General features: G+C 47.3%; 1 protein-coding gene across 1 annotated transcript; it reads left to right on the top strand.

The window, feature by feature from the left end:
- Positions 1–4,816: 4,816 nt before the first annotated feature.
- FAM180A (family with sequence similarity 180 member A) lies at positions 4,817–19,388 on the top strand. Its single transcript, XM_090286810.1, has 3 exons — positions 4,817–5,102; positions 16,625–16,725; positions 18,232–19,388. The coding sequence occupies exons 1-3, from the start codon at positions 5,027–5,029 to the stop codon at positions 18,574–18,576; spliced, it is 522 nt and encodes a 173-aa protein (XP_090142936.1). The 5' UTR covers positions 4,817–5,026; the 3' UTR covers positions 18,577–19,388.
- The last annotated feature ends 3,535 nt before the right edge of the window (positions 19,389–22,923 follow it).

Genomic DNA, 22,923 nt, shown 5'->3' with positions numbered 1-22,923 from the left:
CACACACACCTATGACTATTGTGTAGGGTCAGCCCAGCGTTCCCTCTACAGCATCAGGTGTCCAGTGTATAGGAGAGGCTTTCTTGGTGTTTTAATTTCACCCAGCCCCTACTAGGCTTTACAGGGATGTGTTTACCGTTTAGAAGTTATTTATCCTTCCTAAGCTTCAGTTGGCTGTAGGTAAAATGGACTCTGTGATGGCATCTACTGAACAAAATTGCTGTGAAAATTGAAGGAAATAAAATAAGGTCAGAGCTCAGTCAATGGTACATGTGACTAAGCTGGAAAATGATTGGTGCCGGTGAAAGTATATTCACAGGCACAGTGGGAGTTCAGAGGTGAGAATGAACTTGAAAAGTGTTGCCTTATGTAGCACATTCCCCCTAAAGTATTCTTTACATAAGCAGTACACTTAGGAAGCCCCACAGTCATGGTTTTCCTGTGATCTGTTACAAAAGACAGTGCTTTTCATGTGCTTGCCAGTCTCAAGCAGAGTGCGCAGAACTGCAGCAAGAACAAGAAGACCATAGAGAGAGGGAAAAAAATCAGTGCACCAGGCCAGGCTTTCCCAAGACTCCTTGAGACGAGTAGATATTTGCCTCGGGCTGCCAAGTTGCAGTGTGGAAGAGACAGCCTGGCTTATCATCTTATGAAATGAGTTACAAACACATTTGTTCCCAGCCCAGATCCAGAAGCTAATGTGCATCCCAGCTTAGTAATTAGTAGATGACAGTTTGGTGATGTGAGCCTACAGATGAAAAAGTCCGAGACTGGAGGCCAAGACAGTGATTTCTGGTCCTGGTTTCCCTGTGGCCGGGCAAGTCAGATCCACCCTCCCCTCTCATCTCCTTCTTCACTCACTGGAGTTTGGGGAAAACAGCAGGGAACAGGGAGCTTTCTCGGCTTCAGCACCAAGCAACAAATTTCCAATGGGTATCAACAGGGCACTCAGTCACATGCTAGGTCTTTTGGGAAATCCTTGCAGACTTAAAAAAGAAGTACACTGCACGGCAGAGGCAATAAAATGAAAAGGTAACCTATAGAATGGGAGAAAAAACTTGCAAATTATATCTGATAAGAAATTAATATCCAAAATATACAAAGATCTCATATGGCCCAATAGCAAAAATACAAACACTCTGATTTAAAACTAGGCAGAGAAACTGAATAGACATCTTTCCAAGGAAGATGTACAAATGGCCAACAGGTTCATGAAAAGATGTTCACTATCACTAGTCACCAGGGAGATGCAAATCAAAGCCACAATGAGGTATCACCTTACATCTGTTGGGATGATTATTATCAAAATGACAAGAGGTAAGTGTTGGCGAGAATGTGGAGAAAAGAGAACCCTGGTACACCGCTGCTGGGAATGTAAATTGGTTCAGCCACCATGAAAAACAGGATGAGGGTCCCTCGAAAAATTAAAAATAGAACTATCATATGATCCAGTAATTCCAGGTCTGGGTATATATCCAGTGGAATCAAAATCACTGTCCTGAAGAGATATCTATAGCCCCATGTTTAGTGCAGCATTATTGGCAATAGTCAGGCTATGGAAGCAAAGTGTCAGCAGTGGATAAAGAAACTGTGATAAATAGATACACATGCACATACATACACTGGAGTATTACTCAGCCATAAAAAAGAAGACAATTTTGCTGTTAGCCACAACACAGATGAACCTGGAGAACATTATGCTAAGTGAAATAAGTCAGACAGAAAAAGACAAATACTGTATGACCTCACTTATGCATGGATCCCCAAAACAAGCAAACTCATCAAAACAGAGAACAGATTGGTGGTCGCCAAGGGCAGGAGATGGGCAAATGGGTCGAGGTGGTCAAAAGATACAAACTTCCAGTCAAAAGATAAATAACTTCTGTGGCTATAATGCACAGCATGGTGACTAGTTAATAACATTAGATTGTATATTTGAAAGTTGCTAAGAGAGGAGAACTTCAAGCTCTCCTTACAAGAAAAAAAAATGTGTAACTATGTGAGGCGAGGGATGTTAACTAGAATTCTTGTGGTAATCATTTTGCAATATATACCATGTACCAAATGATTATGTTGTACCCCTGTGTTACATCTAAATGGAACCAGAAAAAATAATAAAATAAAAAATAAAGATAAAAATGTTTAAAGATACTTTTTAAAAAAAGAGAATACAGTAGAAGCAGAGGAGTCATCAGAACCGGCCGTGTGAGTGAGGCGGGTGGCGTGTGGACCAGTTCATCTGGGCTTCTAGAGAACTGATTGTTCTAAATCATTTTTCAGAAATGTTGCAAGCCATTCATTAAACCATCAGTAGCTTGAAATCAGCCATTGTGGGAGTATTTTTGCCAGGAAAGTTGGCAAATGCTACAGAGGAGGGCTTCCTCCGCCCCTCCAGAACTGGCTTACCAGCACTCCGCTCAGAGGTTCCCAAATGTAAAGCTTCAAGACAGGCTAGGGGAGCCAGTCAGCACACAGCCTACAGAATCACTCAGGCCACGGTTACTATCCCAGCTCCCTCACCTGCTGGCTGGGTGGCCTTGGGCACCTTACTTAACCCCTCCGAGCCTATCTATTCATGTGTATGTAGCACACATGTATGTGCCAGATCTAGTTCTCCGCACTTTATACATGTTAAATTCATCGATTCCTCACAACAACCCTATGAAAAAGAAACTTATTATCCTCATTCAATAGATGAGGGAAATCGAGGCAAAAGGAGACTAAGGAGCCCTGGCCGGGTGGCTCAGTTTATCAAAGCATTGTCCCATGTACCAAAGAGGTTGGGGGTTTAATTCCTAGTCAGGGCACATACCTTGGCTGCAGGTTTGATCCCTGATGTTTCTCTTTCATATAAATGTTTCTCTCTCACCTAGATGTCTGTCTGTCTGTCTGCCTGTCTGTCTCTCCCACCCCACCACCACCACTTCCCCCTACTTCCTCTCTAAGATCAATGAACATATACCTTAGGTGAGAACTTTTTCAACGAGAGAGAGAGATTAAGGAATTCAGCCATGATCCCACAGCTAGTCAGGGGCTGAGCCAGAATACAAGACAGGCAGTCGGGCTTTAGAACCCACCCTCTCCTCTCAGCGGCTTGTGCTGCCCAGTACGGCCGCAGCCACTGGCCACCTGTGGCTACTGAGTACTTGAACTGTGGCTGGGCTGAACTGAGAAGTGCTGTCGGGTGAAGCACACTGGATTCCAAAGACTTAGCACAAAAAAAAAAAAAAAAAAAGAAAAGAAAATATCTCATTAATACTTATACTGATCACAGGGAGAAATAATACTTTGGATATATTGGGTTAAATAAAATATATTATTACAGTAAGTTTACCCATTGTTTTTACTTTAAATGTGGCAACTAGAAATTTTTTAATTACATTGGTGACTCATGTTATAGTTCTACTGATCTCATAGCTTGGTGTGAGTATTAAATCAATTAACACAAGGAGGGCACCAAGCTCAGTGCTTGGAAAAATTAACACCCACTCACTATTCTTAATATTAGTGAGATCAACAGTTTTCAAATCTCACAGTCACATTTTTTTTCAAGCAACTTCTTCTAACAGGTAGAGGAGTGGTCTAATCACACTGGGTACCTCCTCCACAGGCTGGAAACCCACAAGGTTCACCATCCTTTTTTTTCTTTTTCTTTTATTGATTCTAGAGAGGGGGGAAGGGAAGCAGAAAGAGAGGGAAAGACTCATCGATGTGAAAGAGAAACATTGATTTGTTGCCTCTTGTACACATACGGACTGGGGACCGAACCAGGCATGTGCCCTGACCAGGAATCAAACCCATGACTTTCTGGTTTGCAGGATGATACCCAACCAATTGAGCCACACCAGCCAGGGCCAAGGTTCACCATCCTTAACTGTCCTTCAAGCTTTAGCATTACATGTCTGTAATTGCACAGTAGGTAAGGAAATGCTATTGGACAAAATCAGGGTATCTATGGCAGTGCTTTGAAAATGACCATGGATCTTAAATGTTGTCACCACAAAAAAAGAAATGAGAATTCTGTGATATGATAGAGGTGTTAGCTGACACTACACCGATGACCACATTGCAAATATATACGTGTATCAAATCAGCACATTTTACACCTTAAACTTGCACATTGTCATATGCCAATTATATCTCAATAAAAAATAATTTATTAATTAAATACCAAAAAACATTATCCCAGAAAAGTACTACCATTTTGCTTGGGAGAATCACAGTGGCTTGGTCCCAGGTCTAGACACTGTCCAGAAAGCAGGGTGCCGTGAATGTGAATGGGGAAAGGGGGTCACCTCTGGGCCCCTGGATCAGTACCTACCCACACTATACCTATGCAGGATGGCCCTGCCCCACTTCTGCTCCTCACGACCCACCCACTCCCTAACCCTGCAGACTCTGGGGGAGACTCTAGCACTGGCTGCAGACATGCATATTGCGAGGTCTAACTCCCAGGCAGGACCTGATCCTTGGCCCCCACATGACAATGATTTTGCTGTCCTGAAGGCTGCTCCGGGCTGCGTCCGCCCCGGCGTCTGCAACACAAGGCTCCCAGCTCTTCCTGCAGTCCTCGCCCTGGCTCGGGCTGTGTGTGTGGACGGGGACAGCAGCCAGCTCTTCGCCGGGCTCTCTAACAAGTTCCACGAGTCTGTTTGTTAAAGAAAAATTCCAGTGGGTGCATCCAACACATGGAACTCAAGTACAGAATTTATATTTATCCACCCCACTGCCAAGGAAATCACATGCCCCGTGAGTCACTCCAGATGTGCTCAAAAACAGAGTCTCTCTGTGGCAGCCCAGTCCCCCAATCCCAGAGAGAGTTGGGATAAGAGAGGTCTCCACGCCCGTTCCCCCAGGAGGCTGCCTCTGCCTCTACCTTCCGGGCGGGAGAGGGCGTCTGCTCTTCTGAAAAGGGAAGGGTGATAAGAACGGCACCGTCTCCCAGGGAGGACCAGTAAGGGCACACCTGCAGCTCCTGGGGTCCCCCTGGGTTGGAGGGCAACTTTCCACGTTCGTGGAGGGGAAGATGTGCTGGCAGACACTGTTGCTCCTGCTGCTGTGTTACGATGCTCAGGCTACCGTGCCCCACAGGTGGAGCAGGGGTGAGTTGCTCTTTATTTATTTCTTTGATGCTTATCTTTTTTTTTACATACAATTGGAAATTGGGGAGCGGGCATAAAAGGGGGAAGGGAATTAGAAGCCCCACACCCTCCTTTAATCTCGTCTCTGCTGATTGCTTGATGCTTCTTGATATGTTAGAAGGTGTTAGAAGGTGATGGAGAAAATGACAGTGAATAAAATCCAGGCTGCTGAGGGGACTTGGGAATCCCTCTCTGACATGCCAGGGTGAAGTCCTCTTTGTGGACAGACTCCCTTGAGCTCCCTCAAGGCCGCTGCAGCTGGGCCAGGCGCGTGGAAAGCAGGTGTCCAGGTCTGATGCTAACACGATGGGACTGTGGGTGCCTAGGTGCCACCTGAAGAGCCTGACCAGGAGTGCACACACCTTTCCAGCTGGGTAGAGCTGGCCCAGGGGCAGAAGAGGAAGGGTAATTCTTCAGCATCCTCGTGCCTACCTGCCGGCTGCCCTCACCGGCCACCCATCCACCCTGGTAAACAAAGGGTCCCTGACATAATTGTGATCCTCATGGCTGACTTCTTTCCCTTTGGATGTAGTTCCTCAGAGCCGGCATGCCATCTTTTCTCTCTGCCCCAGGACCAGCCCCAGGCTGCAGACAGGAACAGCACCTCCAGCCAGTGAGAGTATATCACTGGCAGGAAGTGAGAGGCCAAGGTGCTGGCCATGATGTGCCCATCTGAACAGAAATCTCTCCGCCCACCAACTAAAGTCAACTGAGGTCTCTCAGACCCAGAAAGAACTGGAAAAAAAAGTCAGGCTCATAGGTGTTTCTAGAGACCCAAACTAGGCTGAAGACTGGCACAGTGGCATAAGACGGTGCCTCCTGATTCCCAAGCAGAGAGTCAAGGAAGGAAGGAACGACTGTGTGGGAACAGAGCGTGCGGAGCAGATGAATCCGAAATGGAGGAGGGGAGGCACTGCACTTATTCGGGGTTTTATTCCATCTTTTTTAAGCCTGAGATTAGAGACTTGCCAGTTCTCTGAGCGGAGCTGTGAAATAATTGTTGTCCTGGGCAAATAATTAATGTAGCATTCCCCTCTATTTCTGGTAAGATAATCACACACACACACACACATACACACACACACACACACACACACACACACACACACACACTCTACCTCCCTGCTCTTCGTGTGCACAAACTTTGGAAGCAGAGAGCGAAGAAGCACTGAAGTTATGTTCTGCCCTTTTACCCTGTGTGACACTGGGGGCTTTACTTAATTAGCCTATTAAAAACAGAAAAAGATGATAAAAGCCACTCTTCCAAATGAGATGATCTGATTGGTCACGAGGCTCGTAAACACGATGACCGCATCCAGAGCTACCCCTCCGGGAACGCAAAGATTTGAGTTCTGCCTCTAATGGGCTGTGTGGTCGCCGGCAAGCCTCGGAGCTTCAGTTCACTAACGGGTACCGTGTTAACCGTACAAAACTGAACTTCACTCTGTCGTAGTGCGCGTCAGATCCAAGAATGTAAATAAAAAGCTTTGTAAACGGCGAAGCACTGGATACAATGTTAGCCACTCAAAAAACGAAATAACTTCGCTGAAGAAAGCTTAAGATTCTCAACAGACATTTCTATCGCAACATCCTGGGATCAACTGCCCTGGCCCCACCTGGTCCTGGCTGGGGAAGGTCTGTCCCCAATAACAAGAACGACTTGCTCAAAGACAGGCAGCAGGCACAGCTGAACTTGGGGCCAGGGCGAGGCAGCTGATAAGCGCAAGATTAGTGATTCCGGTCAGTGTTCAGTCAACAAATGCTATGGAGTCATGCAAACCATCAACAAAAGTTTTCCACATAGTTGACCATTTTTAACATCTTTTTCTAATTCTTTAAAAGGAATACACGACTGACATCTTTTTAAAAGACAGACTGGGAGTCACGCCCAGTGACTTACTAGTCCCTTCACCTTCATCCTTACCCCATCCCCACCCCAAAGGCAGGCCTAAATTTCGGAGAATTCCCTTTGGAAACAGTCTCAGGGAGACCACGCCCTCCCTGTAAGATGCTCCTCCTCTACAACCCCACCCCACCCCCCTCTGCTCCACCAGCCTCCACCTCCCCCACGCCCTGCGCCCACATGCAGAAAGGTGGAAATAAACCCACAGGGAATACGCCCTGTTCCTACCCATCACATTCTCAGTAAGAAGCGCTCTCTAGGATTTGGCCCCGGGTGGCGGCTTCCCTGCGCCAGAGTCGCCCTTCCAGCTCCACAAACTTGATTAAGACCCAGTGACTCGCCTGTGGTTAATGTGGCCAAACTGGGGAACTGGCCACACCTGCCTGGAGTCCCAGCCTGCCGCGCTCCTACCACAGCAAGGCTTGGGGGGCTGGAGGGAACTAGCCAGTCTTCTTAAGAAAAGAAATCTATGCTTTACTGACTATATAAGGATCTGTTGTTATAAAATACATATAATAATTTCTTTTTAAAGCAATTTAATAGGGAAAGGAAGCTCTTCAGGTCTGCAGGGGGATTTATGTCGTTTTCAGGTGTCCATTTTGGTGTTGTGTGAGTTTTCAGTCAGGAGTGAAGGGAAAGGCCTGTGGTCAGTGCTCAGTAAGTACTGAGGGACCGGGAGTAGCAGTGCTGAGTCCACCTCGGTTACTCCCCGGTCACTCCAGAAGGCAGGTGCTATGCTGATCACGTACAGGTAAGAAAACTGGGGTGAGGCAAGAAGGGAATGTGCCCCAGATCACTCAGCAGCAAGGACAGAGCTGGATTTTGACGTGCCCCGACCCCAAGTCTATGGCCTTAAAGTATCACTGTCTTTCACGCCTCCCCATCCCTTCCAGCAGCTTGAGGTCCCTAGGTGGTGGGGCAGTCTGGCCAAGGAGAGCTGACTCACAGAAGCCCTTCCAGAAGCACTCCCATTGGACCCCAGCACCCGGGCCAAGATCCTGGCTCGCTCAGAATATCACTGAGCTTCTAAGGGGCTGGCCCAGGAGCAAAAAAGTAAATGACATCAGTAGGATCTGGCAACGGATCTTTTATAAACCAGAGCTTTTCCTTTCCACACCCATTGCCTTTTCCACAGGGTTGCTTCAATTGATTCATTAAAAATATGGTTGTATTTTGGCTGGAAAAGTTCTGCAGTTGGAGTCCTTTTCAGCAAGCTCTTTGGTACAAACGCTGTGTAAATTACAGTAGAGATGGTGATTAGCCTTAATAATGCTGTTATATTGGACCTATTGGGGGATGGGAGGGAAGAAGAGGTGATTTTTATCCCAGGTTATAAAATGGTCAGACTCAAAGTAAAAACAGGCTCCTTCATTTAGGGATGCTTCTTCCTGTATGTCTGAGCAAGAAAGCTTGGATGGGCTAAGGCATTGGGGAGACAGGTGCTAGCCTTGACTGAGATCATTAAAAGTAGCTTCTCCCAAGCCCTGGCCAGGTAGCTCAGTTGGCTGGAGTGTCGTCCCAATATGTCAGGGTTATGGGATTGATCCTGGTCGGGGTACATAGAAGAAGCAACCAATGAATGCATAAGTAAGTGGAACACAAATCAATGTTTCTCTTTCTCTACCCTCCCCCTTCCTTTCTCTCTCTAAAATCAATAAATTAAAAAAAAAAAAAAACTTAGGAGTAGCTCCTCCCAGACCAGAACAGGGGCTCCTCAGAGATAAAAACAGAGCATAGGAAACAACATCTACTTTGTGATAATTAGCCAGGACCTATAACTGCAAATAAGTTCTAAAAATTACTCCATTAGAAAGAGAAAGATTTAGTGAAGCACTTTGTTTGAAAAGAAAGGAGTTTGGTGACAAAGGTAGTTCCGTCGGCAGCCGTCCGTCTCGAGAGACGATGGTGTAGCTTCTCAAGAGTCTATCTGCACCGCCGAGAATGGCTGTGCAGTCCGACTCGGGAGTGACATCGTATCTGTCTCCTCCCGTGTTGAATCGACATCTTGCGATGACGCTGAAGCTACAGAGCCTGGGCAGGGTGATATGGAGGGTCTGCTGTTGCCCATGCAGCAGACCCCCCCTCTCTTCGCAGCTGAAGGGTCCAAGGGAAAGACGGAGTCAATACAGCTTGGCTTCAGGTGCGCCGCAGGAGTTGCCGGTGTTGACTACAACGTCAAACCGCCTTAGGGACTCCGGCTCCGGATTTTCTGTCAGGGTTTACTCCCTTAGCCTTTCCCCTGAAGAGGTATGCCGCAAGGCAGCGGAGGTTTTTTGGAATCAGAGTTTTCCTTCTCTGATGTGCCCTGACTGGAAGATCGAACCAGCGACACTTAGCTCGCAGGCTGACGCTCAATCCACTGAGCTAAACCAGCCAGGGCCTGACAAAGGTAGTTAATGTGTTTCTAACAGAATCGTTTATTCATTCAACAAACAGTCATGGGCAGGATGCGAGGCACTGGGAATACAGTGACCAAAAAGGACAACATCCCATGCCTTTGTGGAGCTGACATTCTAGTGAGGGAAAAGACTGCAAACACATAGAAATAAAACATCTGGTTTGTTAGATTGCAATAAAGTCGGAAGAGGTTAAAGGATATCAAAGATTATAATTTTAAATATGGTAGTCAGGGAGGGCCTCCCTGAGGAGGTGACTAAAAACTGAAGGCAGAGGGAACGGCAGTGCAAAGGCCTGTGGCAGAAGCATGCCTGGGGTGCTCAAGGGATAGTGAGAAGGCCTGTGGCTGGCATGGCATGAACCAGGGGAGGATAGCAGGTGAGTTCAGATGCAGTAAGAAGTCAGGTCACATAACACCTCGTGGCCCCCTGAAGAACTTTGGCTTTTACACTGCATGAAATGGACACAGCTGACCTCTGTTCACACAAAATCACTTCAGTTGCTGTGTTAAGAACAGAATGAAGGCAGGAACGGAGGATGGAAGCAGAGACCCCATTAGGAGAGATGTTCAAGTCTTGGACCAGGAAGCTGGCAGGGATGTGGCAAGAAGGAGCCACATTCCAGATGGCAAGAAGGAGCCACATTCCAGATCGACTTTGAACGTGGAGCCACCAAGACTTGCTGATTAGTCAGAGGTAGGGTGTAAAAGAAAAAGTCAGGGGTGACTCCCAGGTTCTGGGCCTGAGCAACTGAGAGAGATGGGAAGAAGGTAGATAAAGCAGGAGATATGTGGGGGGGCACACATTTGTGCATACATGTATGTGTATGCATATACATGTGTTCATTTGGGGAGCTGGGATTGGGCTGGGAACCAGGAGAGATAACTGTTACATGTCCAAAAGGAGATTCCCATAGGCAGTTAAATATATAAAAGTCTGGCCTAGAAATAAATAAAAAGCTGCAAGTCAGCAGGAAAAAGAGGGTGGCTAGGAGAGAGGACAGTGCCAGATGAGGCCAGAATTCTGCACTCTGAACGGGGGCAGGGAGGACCAGCAGCCAGCAAAGAGGGATTTTTTTTTTTTAAATAGAAGAAGTAACATGTTTTCATGTTAATGTGAAAGACCCAGTGGAGAGGGGAAAAGGAAGCACACAGAAGAGAAAAGTGGAGAGGTGAGCGACATTTTTCTTGGAGACTTCATGCCCGTGGAAAAGTTGGCTCCAGATAGGAGCGTACACACCATAACAGGCGTCAGTATCTGGGCCAGAGCCGGGGTGACTGATTTGAGGAGCAAGTAGGAGGGGTGGAATCATTATCCATTTCACAGCGAAATAGACTGAGAGGAATCGGAAAGTAAGAAGAAGGGTCGGGCAGCGTGTCAGGGCCCGTGTGAAAATGACCATCAGAACTTCCGTGAGACCATGTCCGTGTTTTCCAGCAGCCCCACTCAGGCTCACAGGTACAGTGGTGCCACAGATGAGGGGATGGGCTGCACTTTATGTCAGGGGACTGCAAAGGAACAGTGGACGAAAGAGGTGTGGACAAGTATAAGAGCGCGTTCACAGGGCTGTAGTCCCTTGACCTGGCATGTCGCAATACCACATTATAAATCAAAGTTACAGATTTTTAAAAATATGTGTGCTTCATGCAGGGAGGGCGGGGTAATTGCGGCCGGGAGGACGGTATAAGGGGACTAAATGGTAATGGAAAAAAATACAATTAAAAAGTAAAAAATAAATAAGTGATAAACATGCAGCCTTCCTCCACCGCCCCCCTCCTCCCCAGGAAGAATATGTTTTATACCGTATTCATTCATTCATTCGTTCATTCACAATTAATATCATCCTTCCTGCAGTTATTCAGAACTGGGGAACACCCAGTCTCGGGGCAGATGTGCCTGCAAAAAGAGAGCACTGTTCACCCTGTTGGTGATATTGGGTTCTGGAACCTGTGAGCTCTGGGTTTGAATTTCAGCCCCATTGCAAGCAAATTGGATGGCCTAGGGCACGTTTCTTCCCGTCTAGAATGGGATCTGAGTACTTCACAAGGTCCACACGGGAAGCACAAATCACGCTGGGGGGCTCACGTGGGCTCATGAGCCGCGGTTACGTCTGAGCCCCATGTTTTAACGACTTCAGTCTGAGGTCCAAATGTGTCTTTCAACAGAAGGCATGGACAGAACAGGATGTGACACGTGATTTCTGCATGTCTGGGTCCAATTTCGGGACTAACGCAGTGCACGTGGCGTGGCCTTCAGGAAGTGAATCATTTGTTCTGTGCTGGTCTGTCCAATGACTCGTAAACAGTCCGTTGCTCCCCGGAGCTCATCGGCCCAGGGCCTGAGGGAGGAGGGGAGAGCCCATCCAGGGCAGCAGACCAGCCGGCAAGGAGGCGTGGGAACCTCTGGTGTCCCCTGGTTACGCTGAGTGGCCCTCGTGGCACATTCACATCCTGAAGAAGTAGCTGGAGAGCGGGCTGGGTGTGGAGCATTGAGTGGAAAAGAAGGAAACAAACTGGCCCAGTTTTACACCCCCAAAAAGTACACAAGTCCGTGATTTTGACAAAACTGTCCCAGCCATCTTCTTGCCAGAGGCTCCATGCTCAGGTGGTGCCTAGGCAGGCGGGGGTCCTGCCAGTCCTGGTCTCCCCCTCCCCCGTTCCTTCCTCAGAGGGGGTGTCCTTGCTCATGGCAGTCCAGGGGGAGCACCTGAGTCTCTCCCCTCTCAGCCCTGCAAAGCCTGTGCCGCCCCATGGCTGACAAGGAGGAGGGAGCCGAACTTCAAATGATCTCCATAAATTTGAGAGAGGGAAAGGAAGAAAACCCAGCAAAGCCTGAGTGGAAGAGTTCTTGTTTTGATTTTGCTTTTTTAATAGCTAATTTTTTAAAAATCACTCTGAAACATAGCTATTGAGCCTGCACTCAGAGCCCAGCTTCCTGCGGACACCAAGGTCAAGCACGGGAAGCAGAAAGGCCGCTTCCTCCGCCATGAGCAAGACATGGAACGTGTAGCAGGGATGCAGAAACCACAAGGACAGAGAAGGAACCGCATGTGGTGGGGTCACGGGGAAAGGTTTCCTGGGGGTACAGCACTGTTTTTCCCACCAAGTGGGAGCGAGTCTAGCTTCAGGCTTTGCACGCCTGCCTCTCAGAGTTGGTCAGCCCTTGCTTGGGCCATTTGCATTTCCAGCAGGGTCGTGCCTTCTCCTTTATTGACAAAAACATCTGGAGGGACTGTATGGTTAACCTGGTAGCCAAATGTTTGGACCTGGGGCAGACATAACCTGCAGCATCTCCAGTGGAGATGAATTTATCCTCATCCCATTCCTAAGGGTTGAGGCTGGGCAGCCGCTGAGAAGCTGGGCCCAGAGCTGGCTGCATCTCCGCAGCCTAAGGGCGCTGAGAAGCCCCTGCCCTGTGCAGGGTCAAAGCCGCTACAGCAATGGAGGGGTACTCACAGAAGGAAGGGGCACTGGGTAGGGGATGGGAGGAGGGAGGGGTCCATCTTTCAGATTCCTGGGCTCCCCACACACTTTCTGGAACAATCATCCGTTCCCCTGGCTGGTCTAGAGACAGAAGCTACTTCTAACAATCTTCCCTGAGATGTTATTATTTTAAAAACAATGAGAACAAGGGCTATTGGAAAAAAAGATTTCCATTGTTAAAACTCAATTTTGAACCAGAGTATTTTCTTCCCACCTCCCTGAGTACTAGGGGCGCCCTGGGGTGGGCATGTGAGAGTGTTGCTGTTCCCAGGGAAACAGACCAGTGAAGGAGCGCAGGTCTAGCGCCATGAATAGCTTTCCCAGAGGCAGCCACTCCGTCTGAGGTGACAGGCAGCAGAAAGGGCTCAATGCTGGGGACAGTCATTCCCTCCTGTCCCCTTTGCCTGCTGGAGTATGAATATTTTAAGGGAACCCATACCTTTAATTTCACAAAAAAAGAGAAATTCTGGAAGAAGAGTTAAAGAGGTAAAGTTGTTCTCAGGTTCTATCCTGAGAAGAGGGTCTACGTACACGTTTATGGGAGGAACCCACATTTTGTTCTTGGACTGGTTCTGGTCCCGGTGTCACGTCCCAGCGAGGAGAAAGCAGAATCGAGGTGCACGCCCTCTGTGCCTCTGCTCATTGGCTGTGGTCTCTTCAGATGGCCCTGTAAGGCTTCAGATGGGAATGAGCTTTGCATTTTCGCGTCATGTGCTTGGCTGTGGCTCCGGACAGCCCAGTGACTGTCAGCCCTGCCTGCCCATTATAATCCCCTGGGAGCCATAAAAAGTCCTGAGGCCTCCATCCGCCCCAGAGACGCCCATGAACTGGCCTGTGAGGTGGCGTTCGGCATTTGGGTTTTTAAAAACTCCTGGGGGATTCTAATGTGCCGTCCAGGTTGAGACCCACTGGGCTACCCCAAGAGCGGCCGTCCAGCTGAGGCAGCACCTTCTGCACAGCCTCGGGCAGGCACCCTTCAGTACTCAGCCTTGGCTGCCATCAGAAGCACCTAGGAAGCTTCTGAAAATCTCACTGCCCCAGTTGTAGCCTAATTCAATTCAGTCAAAACATCTGGCGTGGGAACCCAGGCACCAGCGTTTTTTAAAGCCCCTTGGGTGATTTGAATGTGCAGTCAAGGTTCTGAAGCCCGTGAGTAGGACACACCTCACTCTCCTGAGTTGCACCTAAAACTACAGGCAGAGGCCACGAGTGAACAGAGGCAAAGCCCCAAAATCTCAGATTCTGTGGGACGCTGGCACTTTTCCGGCAAAGAGAACAAACTCTGCTAAGATGCAAGGCTATAGAATGGTGCTCTGGCATTCACGGGCTCCTTCCCCACAGTGGTCTGGGGAAGCAGAGGGTCCCCTGCCTGTCGAGGCCCCCCCCACCCCCCACCATGCACAGATTTGGTCAGCCAACGGCAGTGCCTAGCGCATGGCCTGGAAGCCTGCCGGGATCTGCTGGGGGTGCAGAAACCGAAAACCGTATTTATGCTAACCCCAGAAGGACTTGTGGTATAGATAATAAGTGAGTACAGAGAAAGCAGTATTACAGCAATACCCCACACACCCAGTTTCTTCCACAAAATGGGAGAATCCTACCACCGAGCTTTTCAGGAAATGTCATTATATCAAAGATGTGGCATTTTTATCATTTCGGCTCGATTTTTTTCTAAAATGTTTATGCAGTTCCCTGTCTTCTTTAACACAGTGCACTGGACATCAATGGGCCCTTTCTGGATGGCCCCAGAACACCATCATTAAGAAGAGCTGGCCCTGGCTGGTGTGGCTCAGTGGATTGAGCACTGCCTCTGAACTCAAAGGTCGCTGGTTCAATTCCCAGTCAGGGCACATGCCTGGGTTGTGGGCCAGGTTCCCAGCTGGGGGCATGTGAGAGGCAACTGATCGACGTATTTCTCGCACATGGATGTTTCTCTCCCTCTCTTTCTTCCTCCCTTCCCCTCTCTCTAAAAACAAATAAAATCTTTTAAAAAACTCTTAAGAGCAGAGCTGTCATGCACAGCTTCAGGGGGCGCTATTTACCTCAAAGTCTAGATATTTTTATAGTTAGTTGCCCAGTTTTCTGGGAAATCACAATCCAGTGTCTTGAAGACACTGTACTTTTATCATTCTTTTTTAAAGACAGGATTTATTTTAAGTACTTTCAAGATAAAAATTCCTCAAATGGTAGACAGTGTCCATTTACTGCTTCTGGGCCCAAGGTACCAAGCCATATAGAGAATCTTACTTTCTTATTTACGCATTTGAGAGCATCTCTAGTAACATGAGACTTAAACCAAAATCACTCTATACAATTCTTTACATTTTGCTGTTAATTGCTGTGTTGGTGGTTCAAGCCCAGTCAGGGCTTCAATAGTTATTTTGAAAGGCAGCATACTGCAGGAGAAAGGATAGTCATCTAAGGTTAAGGGAATCTGACTTATGATTCAATACTTGACAATTACCTTTGGTGCAAAAGCTGTATCTTCTTCTACCAGCTGGCAGCAGCATCCTGGCGCATGGAGGGGCCATGGGCGTGGGCGGGGCTGTCTGCTCCCAGCCTGACAGGACCTGAAACTCTGCAATGTATAACGATTATTCCTACACTTGGTAGCATCCTGTCTACCCCTTCACTGGTCCTCAGCAAGGTCCTAATTCTTGCTACCCTCTGTGCCCGTAGCAGTCCATCCATCTTCCTTCAGCTACTGTTTCTACATGCAACCACAAAGGAACAGCATTAGCAAGTCATTGACTGTCCCAAATACATTCCAAAGTCAGCTGGCCCTTGTGGGAACCCCTGAGCCTGGTGCCACACACCCCTAGAGCCATGTGTCAGAACCTTTTTTTTTTAATCTTCACCTGAGGATATGTTTACTGATTTGAGAGAGAGAAGGAGAGGGAGAGAGAGTAGGAGAGGGAGAGGGAGAGAGAGAGAGACATCTATCAGTTGCCTCCGGTATGCGCCCCTACCAGGGATCAAACCTGCAACTTCTTGGTGTATGGATGACGCTCCAACCAACTGAGCCACCCAGCCAGGACCACGTGTCAGAATCTTAGGGCCGCTCTCTTCCTTGTCACCTGCATTCATTTCTTGGCAGCCAAAATTTCAGAGGGCTGGGGAATAGGCAGAAGTCTCCTCCTCTGATTAAAAGGGTTGTCAGTAAATACAAACCAGCACATCATCCCGATAAAGCGCTGAACTGTGCATCACTACTAGAGAACAGTATTATTAGGGAACCCGTTTGTTGACTTTGGAGGAGTTTGTTGTTTGCTCACTTCTGTTTCATTTTAACATAAGTTCCCTCGACATACCGGGGTGGGCAAAGGTAGGCCAAAGTTGTGAGTGCTTGAAACGCAGCGTTGATAAAGCCATGTGGCGACCACAGCCTACACGTCGCCTTCCGTACAGACAGCTGTGAGCCCACTTCTGCCCGCCCCTGTACACAGCATATTTCCCCACTCTTTCAGGGATGATTCTGATAAGCAGCCAGGTGTGAAATCACTGGTCTGAAGGAGTAACGTCTGCCATTCCTGGGAGCTCTCTGGGACACCAGAGTGGTCTGTCATCTCCCCTGCTTTACGGCCACCACAGCTCCCAATCGGTCACTTTCAAGACTGGCTGGCTGACCTCAAGGTTGCAGGGGTGGGGATGGGGGGGCAGGTGCATGCAGCCCCCTGCAACTCATTCTTCTGTTCCCTGCAGCCGTGCTCTTCCCTGCTGCCCATCGGCCAAAGAGATCCTCCTCCATGCCCTTGAACCCCGTCCTGCAGAGCTCCCTGGAGGAAGTAGAACTGCTCTATGAGGTAAGCAGAGGTGCGGGTGGCCACATCGTCCCCAAGGCATGGTAACCTTTCTGTTTTTGTGGAGAAGCAAACAAAGGCCCTGAAAGTGAGGGGCCTAGACTCGGCTGTGGAGGCCATCACACCCTGGCCGCCCCCACGTGAGGTGTTCCTCGTCTCTCCTCTCTCCTTCCCCATGTGACATTACAGGGGATGGTGGCATGAGGAAGCCACCAGAGGCAAAATGACATTTGGGTTTGGCCACTCCCAGCGGCCAAGCAGCAGAGTGGGGAATAGTCTCAAGTGAAGGCTGTGAGGCAGGACTGGTCACAGGGTCCAGGCAATGCCAAGCCAGCTGTCTGCGTGGAGCCCTGTCTCTCGTAACTACCTACTGTGACAGCACAGTTTATGACCGTCTGGGGCCACCCCAAGGGCTGTCTTCCTCTGCCTCTCACACCTCCACCATTCAGACCCCACTTCTGCAAGCCACAGGTAAGTGTCCCAGGGACGCTTCATTTGGTTCAGTGGTAAAATTCCAGGTTCAAGATCGGAGCGTTAGTTCTGATGCTGCCCCCCATCAGCTCTGACCTTGTATAAGCCATGTGTCTCCCTGGCCCCGAATCTCCTCAGCCATCAAATCAGGGGCAACAATGATCTCCAAATCTCCCTACCTCCCACCTTGACGGGCTCTGACATCCTCCATGGACCAGAACTACATGGCTAAGGAAGAGACAGCCTGTTGCATCCAAGCAGTGGAGCCAGACGGTGGGGAGGGATTTCAAGTCCTGCCATAGAGAACAAACTGGAAAAGGCATAGCCTTTGCCAAGTCTTGAATGTGGAGGTTATATGAACAGATCTGCTTTAGCAAAATAATAGTAGGATAGAGACAAATTGGAGCTGGGGAAAGCTGGCAACAGAGACGAGAGTTAGAACCCCAAGTCCAAGAGGTATAGACTAGATTCCCAAGGTGAGCCTGGCTGAGCAGGGCATGCACATAGCAGACCCCACCCTGACTCTTAAAGAACAGGGGAGAAGTGAGGACATATCTCTGTCTCCCACTTAGTTCCTGGCACAATTCTCTGCATCCCTCGATTCCCAGCTTCTGATTTAAAATTATCCGAAATAGTCAGTTCATGGTTTAGAAGACCCTTGGTGGGTGGGAGGGAGAAAAGGAAGAATGGGTTAATCTGGGACACTAAGCATAATAAATAGCCATTAAGTAGTGGCTTTGTACCAGAGACAATGTTAGATGGTGTCCATATTTGTCTTATTTACATCTCACAATAGACCTGTAAAGTATTTTGTTACTAATCATTTCATAGAGGAGGAAGATGAGGCTCAGAGAAGTTAGTAACTCATCCAGGGTCACACAGTTGGTGGGAATGGCAGACCTGGACCCCAGGACCTTGGATTCCAAAGCTCTTTCCACAGCTGCCTCCCTAAGCAAATGCGAGTGATAATGAAAACAATGATGTCCTCAGTGATGCCCAAACGCTTTGTGTGTTTCTGTATCTCGTGTTTCTCACCAGTTCCTGCTAGCCGAGCTTGAGATCAGCCCCGACCTGGAGATCTCCATCAAGGATGAGGAGCTCGCTTCCTTGCGGAAGGCCTCTGACTTCCGTGCTGTCTGCAACAACGTGATCCCCAAGCGCATCCCAGACATCCGCCGGCTGAGCGCCAGCCTCTCCAGCCACCCGGGCATCCTCAAGAAAGAGGACTTTGAAAGGACAGCGCTGACCCTGGCCTACGCGGCCTACCGCACAGCCCTGTCCCAAGGGCACCAGAAGGACATCTGGGCCCAGTCCCTCCTGAGCCTTTTCCAGGCCCTGAGGCATGACCTGGTGCGGTCCTCAGGCTCCAGACTGTCTCCCTGAGAGACTGGCCCCCACCAGGAGGGCGGAGCAGGGCCAGTGAACACTGTAAGCCAGAAATTCTTCATTCTCCACTCCATTTACAGAGACCAACAACAAAGCACATGCCTCCAATGCAGAGCAGCAAAGATAAAATAATTAAGTCCCATGCTCTTTACCCGTGGGAGCTTCCTGACAAGCACACCTGACTCACGTCCTAACCGGACCTGGGCCAGAAGGAAGGGCTGCAGTGGTCAGTCAGGATGTCTCCAGAGGCCAAACGGTTTGCCTGGTGACAGGCAGCGTCTAAGATACGCTTCAACCCTGAGTGGCCGCCACACACACCCAAGAGGGAGGACAGCTGGAGGACCCGTCGTGGAGGTTTGAGCATGGTGGGAAGATGGGGAACGGATTTCTTTGCTCCTAAGAGAGTAGGGTGCTGGGTTGAAGGAACATCTTTCCGAAGGTTCTATAGAAAGATACGTAGATGCTAGAGCTGCAGCCAAGTAAACATATTGTTAGCCAAGGATATACTCCTAAACTTTTCTAAAAGTCACCGAGGAGAATCAGGTAGAAAGTTGGTAATTGTATGTCCTCTCTGTCTTGACTCTTCTTATCTGAAGGCTGGTTCACTACAAACAGGCATGCCTTGTCTTTGGAGCACAGAAACCAAGCTAATGCGGAGAGGGTCGTCCTCACACAGAGGTGGCTCCCACAGCTTTGCCTTTCTGTCCTAATGCTCAAATTATTTAGTGTCATCAGAGAATTAAGTGTTCCAAATAATAATTAGTTTTGAACGACAAATTTTTATCCTTTCAAATGCCAATTTTTCACTTTAGCGACAACGACTTGATGTCTTTTAAAACTATGCAGAAATGCCTTAAGCTTTTGGTTCATGTCTGTGAAACACTGGAATGAAGGAGTTGGATGACATAATCTCTAAGATTCTGCAATTTCTGAAATTTCCATGAGCATTGAACTACCTGTGAGACATTACAGGGAGGACACCTGGACCCGAGAGGTCTGCTGGGTTAATTGCAGCAACCCTGGAAGTTCCCAGGCTTTGCTAATTCTGTGTCAGGGGTGAGTTTTTCGGCTGCCTTCTTTGCCTTTAAGCTAAAAGAGTGCACTTTTCTTTGTGACCAACATCGCTTGCCCTTTGCTTTTTGTTCCATGTTAAATAAGAGTTAATAGATGAAGACCTCTGCTAGGAGTGAACCGCCTGGGTTCTAATAAAGATTCCTCACTGCTCAGGCCAGTGTGGCTCAGTTGGTTGGCACATTGTCCCATAACCAAAAGATTGTGGGTTTGGTTCCTGATCAGGGCACATACCTAGATTGTAGGTTAAATTTCCAGTCTGGGCTCTTACAGGAGGCAACCAATTGATGCTTCGCTCTCGCATCAATGTTTCTCTCTCTTCCTTCCCTTCTTTCTAAAAGCAACAAAAATAATGGCCTTGCATGAGGATAAAAAAAATCTTTTTTAATTTTGTTTTTAGATTCCTCACTAGCTCAGAGATCTCTCTGGCTTCTCCTAGGTTTACAGCTTGGTCCAGGAGGCTAAAGTCACAAGTAGTCTGATCTTTGAATGAGTGATGATTCATTTGGCTAAATTTGATTTTGAAATGAGTATTTGACAGCTGTCATTGGATGATGACAAAAGTTTGTCGGGACTTCTTTAAAACCTTTGAACAAGTGAGCTCAGCCCAGCAGCACAAGCTGCGGGATCTTTCTGGAGAAATACTAGAATACTAGAAAAATACAGCTTTTCATCCTGATGTTCTCAGGCTTAGAAGATTAATAACACCCTTTCTCATTTATTCCCTGATCATACTGCTCATTTACCTCCCTCAACTGCACACTGATATATGCTTTCTTGCTCAACTTTTCTCTAATATTACCTGTTATCTTTGACATGGTCACTCTGTTTGTCTTCCTCTTCTTTTTTAAAGTTTTAGTTCATGTCTCTGCAGCTCTCTCTTTGGACCTCATTCTGATTATCTTTGCATCCATTTCTTGAAGCAGCTCCAAGTGTCCGTTGGTTGACATTTTTTTGCAAGCGCTATCTCTGCCTGCCCGCATGCATACTTTGAACACACTGGCTTTTGATCTCCTTTGGGTATCACTGTCTGACTAGAACAAGGTTAACGTAGAGACAGAGTTGGGATTGCCCAGGAGGCAGATTAGCCTCAGAATCTACCTTCGCTGTTTGTACTTTTCCTTGATGGGGATGGGGATAGGGTTAGCAGAGGCCTCAGTCCCTAGACACTGTGCAATAAACACGCAGTTAGTCTCGCATCCCACCCTGGGACTCTCCCATCAGGAGGGGTCTGAGAGCTTTCATCACCCACTGGAAAGACCCACCTTGTGGTCCCTGGTCACCATGTCCTGATGATGTGCATGGCTGCTCCCAGTGGGGGGAGATCCATGTATGGGGGGATGGTTCCCAGACCAGGGACAGCAATAGTGGTTCATTCACCCTGTAACAAAAATTAAATGCACTTTTGTATTCATGAAGCCAGGCCCATTTTATGTTGTAATTCATGACTGGAAAAATTAGAAATAAGAAAGGCAGGACCTCTTTTAAAGACAAATGAACATTTCATTTTCAGTAACTATATACATAAACATTATTTTAGTCTGACTACAAATTAATTGTTTACCCACAAAAAGTTTTATAACAACGACTTCATTTACATGCAAAATCAAATGTTATGCTCATGACCGCCACCCAAAAACCTGCCTCTTTGCCCAATGAACAAGGAAGTAGAAGATTGTACAGAAACAGAATCTTCCATTTTGCCTTGTTAATGTTACTCTGTACATACCACAGTCACAACTGAGTCACGTTTTGTCATGTTTACTCATAAACAGAATAATTTGGGGTATGATGTTTGTAGTGGAAACTTGCCTGTGACTTAGGGAACCAATTCTGTCCTTTCTATATTGCTGGGAAATTTGAGGATCTAGAAATTCTGGAAGTTTCCTCTAGAGTTGGCATCGTCATGGTTACCTCTGGTGTCACTCAGGAGACATTGAAAACATCCATGTGCTAAAACTTTCATTGCTCTATCAGTTCACCTTGAATCTAACTGAAAGAATCATGTAAGTGGTAAATCAGTCAGAAGGTATTTCCATAGGTAAACTGGTCTAAAATCATATGCTTGTTAAATGACTTTACATGGCACTCCTTACTTTCCTAAACCATTGTAATGTCTTACTTTTCTTATTGTAGTAAAACACACATACACACACCCCGTAAGTTTACCATCGAACCATTTTTAAGTGTACAGTGCTGTTAACTATATGCACATTGTTCCATGACAGATCTCTAGAACTTCATCCTGGGAAAAAATGGCATGTATAAAACAATAATTCCCCTTTTCCCTGTCCCCCCAACCCCTGACAACTACCATTCCATGTTCTGTTTCTAAGAGTTTGACTATTTTTGATTCATATACACGATATTTGTCTTACTTTTCTTGAGTGTTGTACTCTGGAGAATGTTTTCTTCATCTGAAAAGTGGATAGAGTTCTGAAGAACTTTATTGGTCTTACTGTGTCACTCACCTTACCTAATTTTATTTAACAAATGTTTATTAATGGTGGAATAAATATGTCATGATGGAGTTATATTAGGCTCAGTGAAATCTTTTGCTATGTTACCAAGGAATTTGAAATGGTTTGTGGGTTGAACAGCAATGTTGATTTCCTCAGCTGTTTATTATTATCCAGTCTCTTTAATATTTGCCACCAAAACATCACACATGTAACATTGTTCATTCTGAGTTTCAAAATCATCACAAAATAAGGTCCAAATGTAGTAAATACAATAACTTTAACATGCATTTATAGAGATAAGTCATGACAGCCCATTTTATAATAGCAAGATCATTTCTACGGAGATCTCAGAAGTCAAGAAGAACTGGTTTTCTGGAGCTACTTTTCCAGTCACTTTAATTTTAGCCTGGGGATTATTTCCAACTGGTATAGCTATAGATCTTGGAACGCCATTCCTTACATTCCGCGAATTCAAGAGAACTTAGGTTTCATAACCCTTGACTCTGCTCAGCATATCTCAGGTCAAGGCAATTCTGCTGAGGACCACCACTTACGGAACATGTAGGTTTTCTTTCTTTCTTTTTCTTTTCTTCCTCGCCCCAAATCCACATGTCCTTTCTGGGAAAGGCTAACAGCTTCTCCCAATCTGTAAGCAGCAACTGTCCAGATTCCACCTGCTGCGAAGGCCCTGTCCCTGAACTTGTTAACTTCTTCCCTGCTCTCCCACCTCCTCCTTGTAGTCCAGCCAAACGAAACCTTCTGCTTTTTCTTTTTTGGTAAAAAAGCCACTGAGAGGAGCATTTGAGCACCT

This window comes from Furipterus horrens, unplaced genomic scaffold (genome assembly GCF_987537825.1).
Source record: "Furipterus horrens unplaced genomic scaffold, mFurHor1.1.pri manual_scaffold_9, whole genome shotgun sequence".
Taxonomy (NCBI): domain Eukaryota; kingdom Metazoa; phylum Chordata; class Mammalia; order Chiroptera; family Furipteridae; genus Furipterus; species Furipterus horrens.
This window is presented reverse-complemented; position numbering and strand designations above follow the sequence as displayed.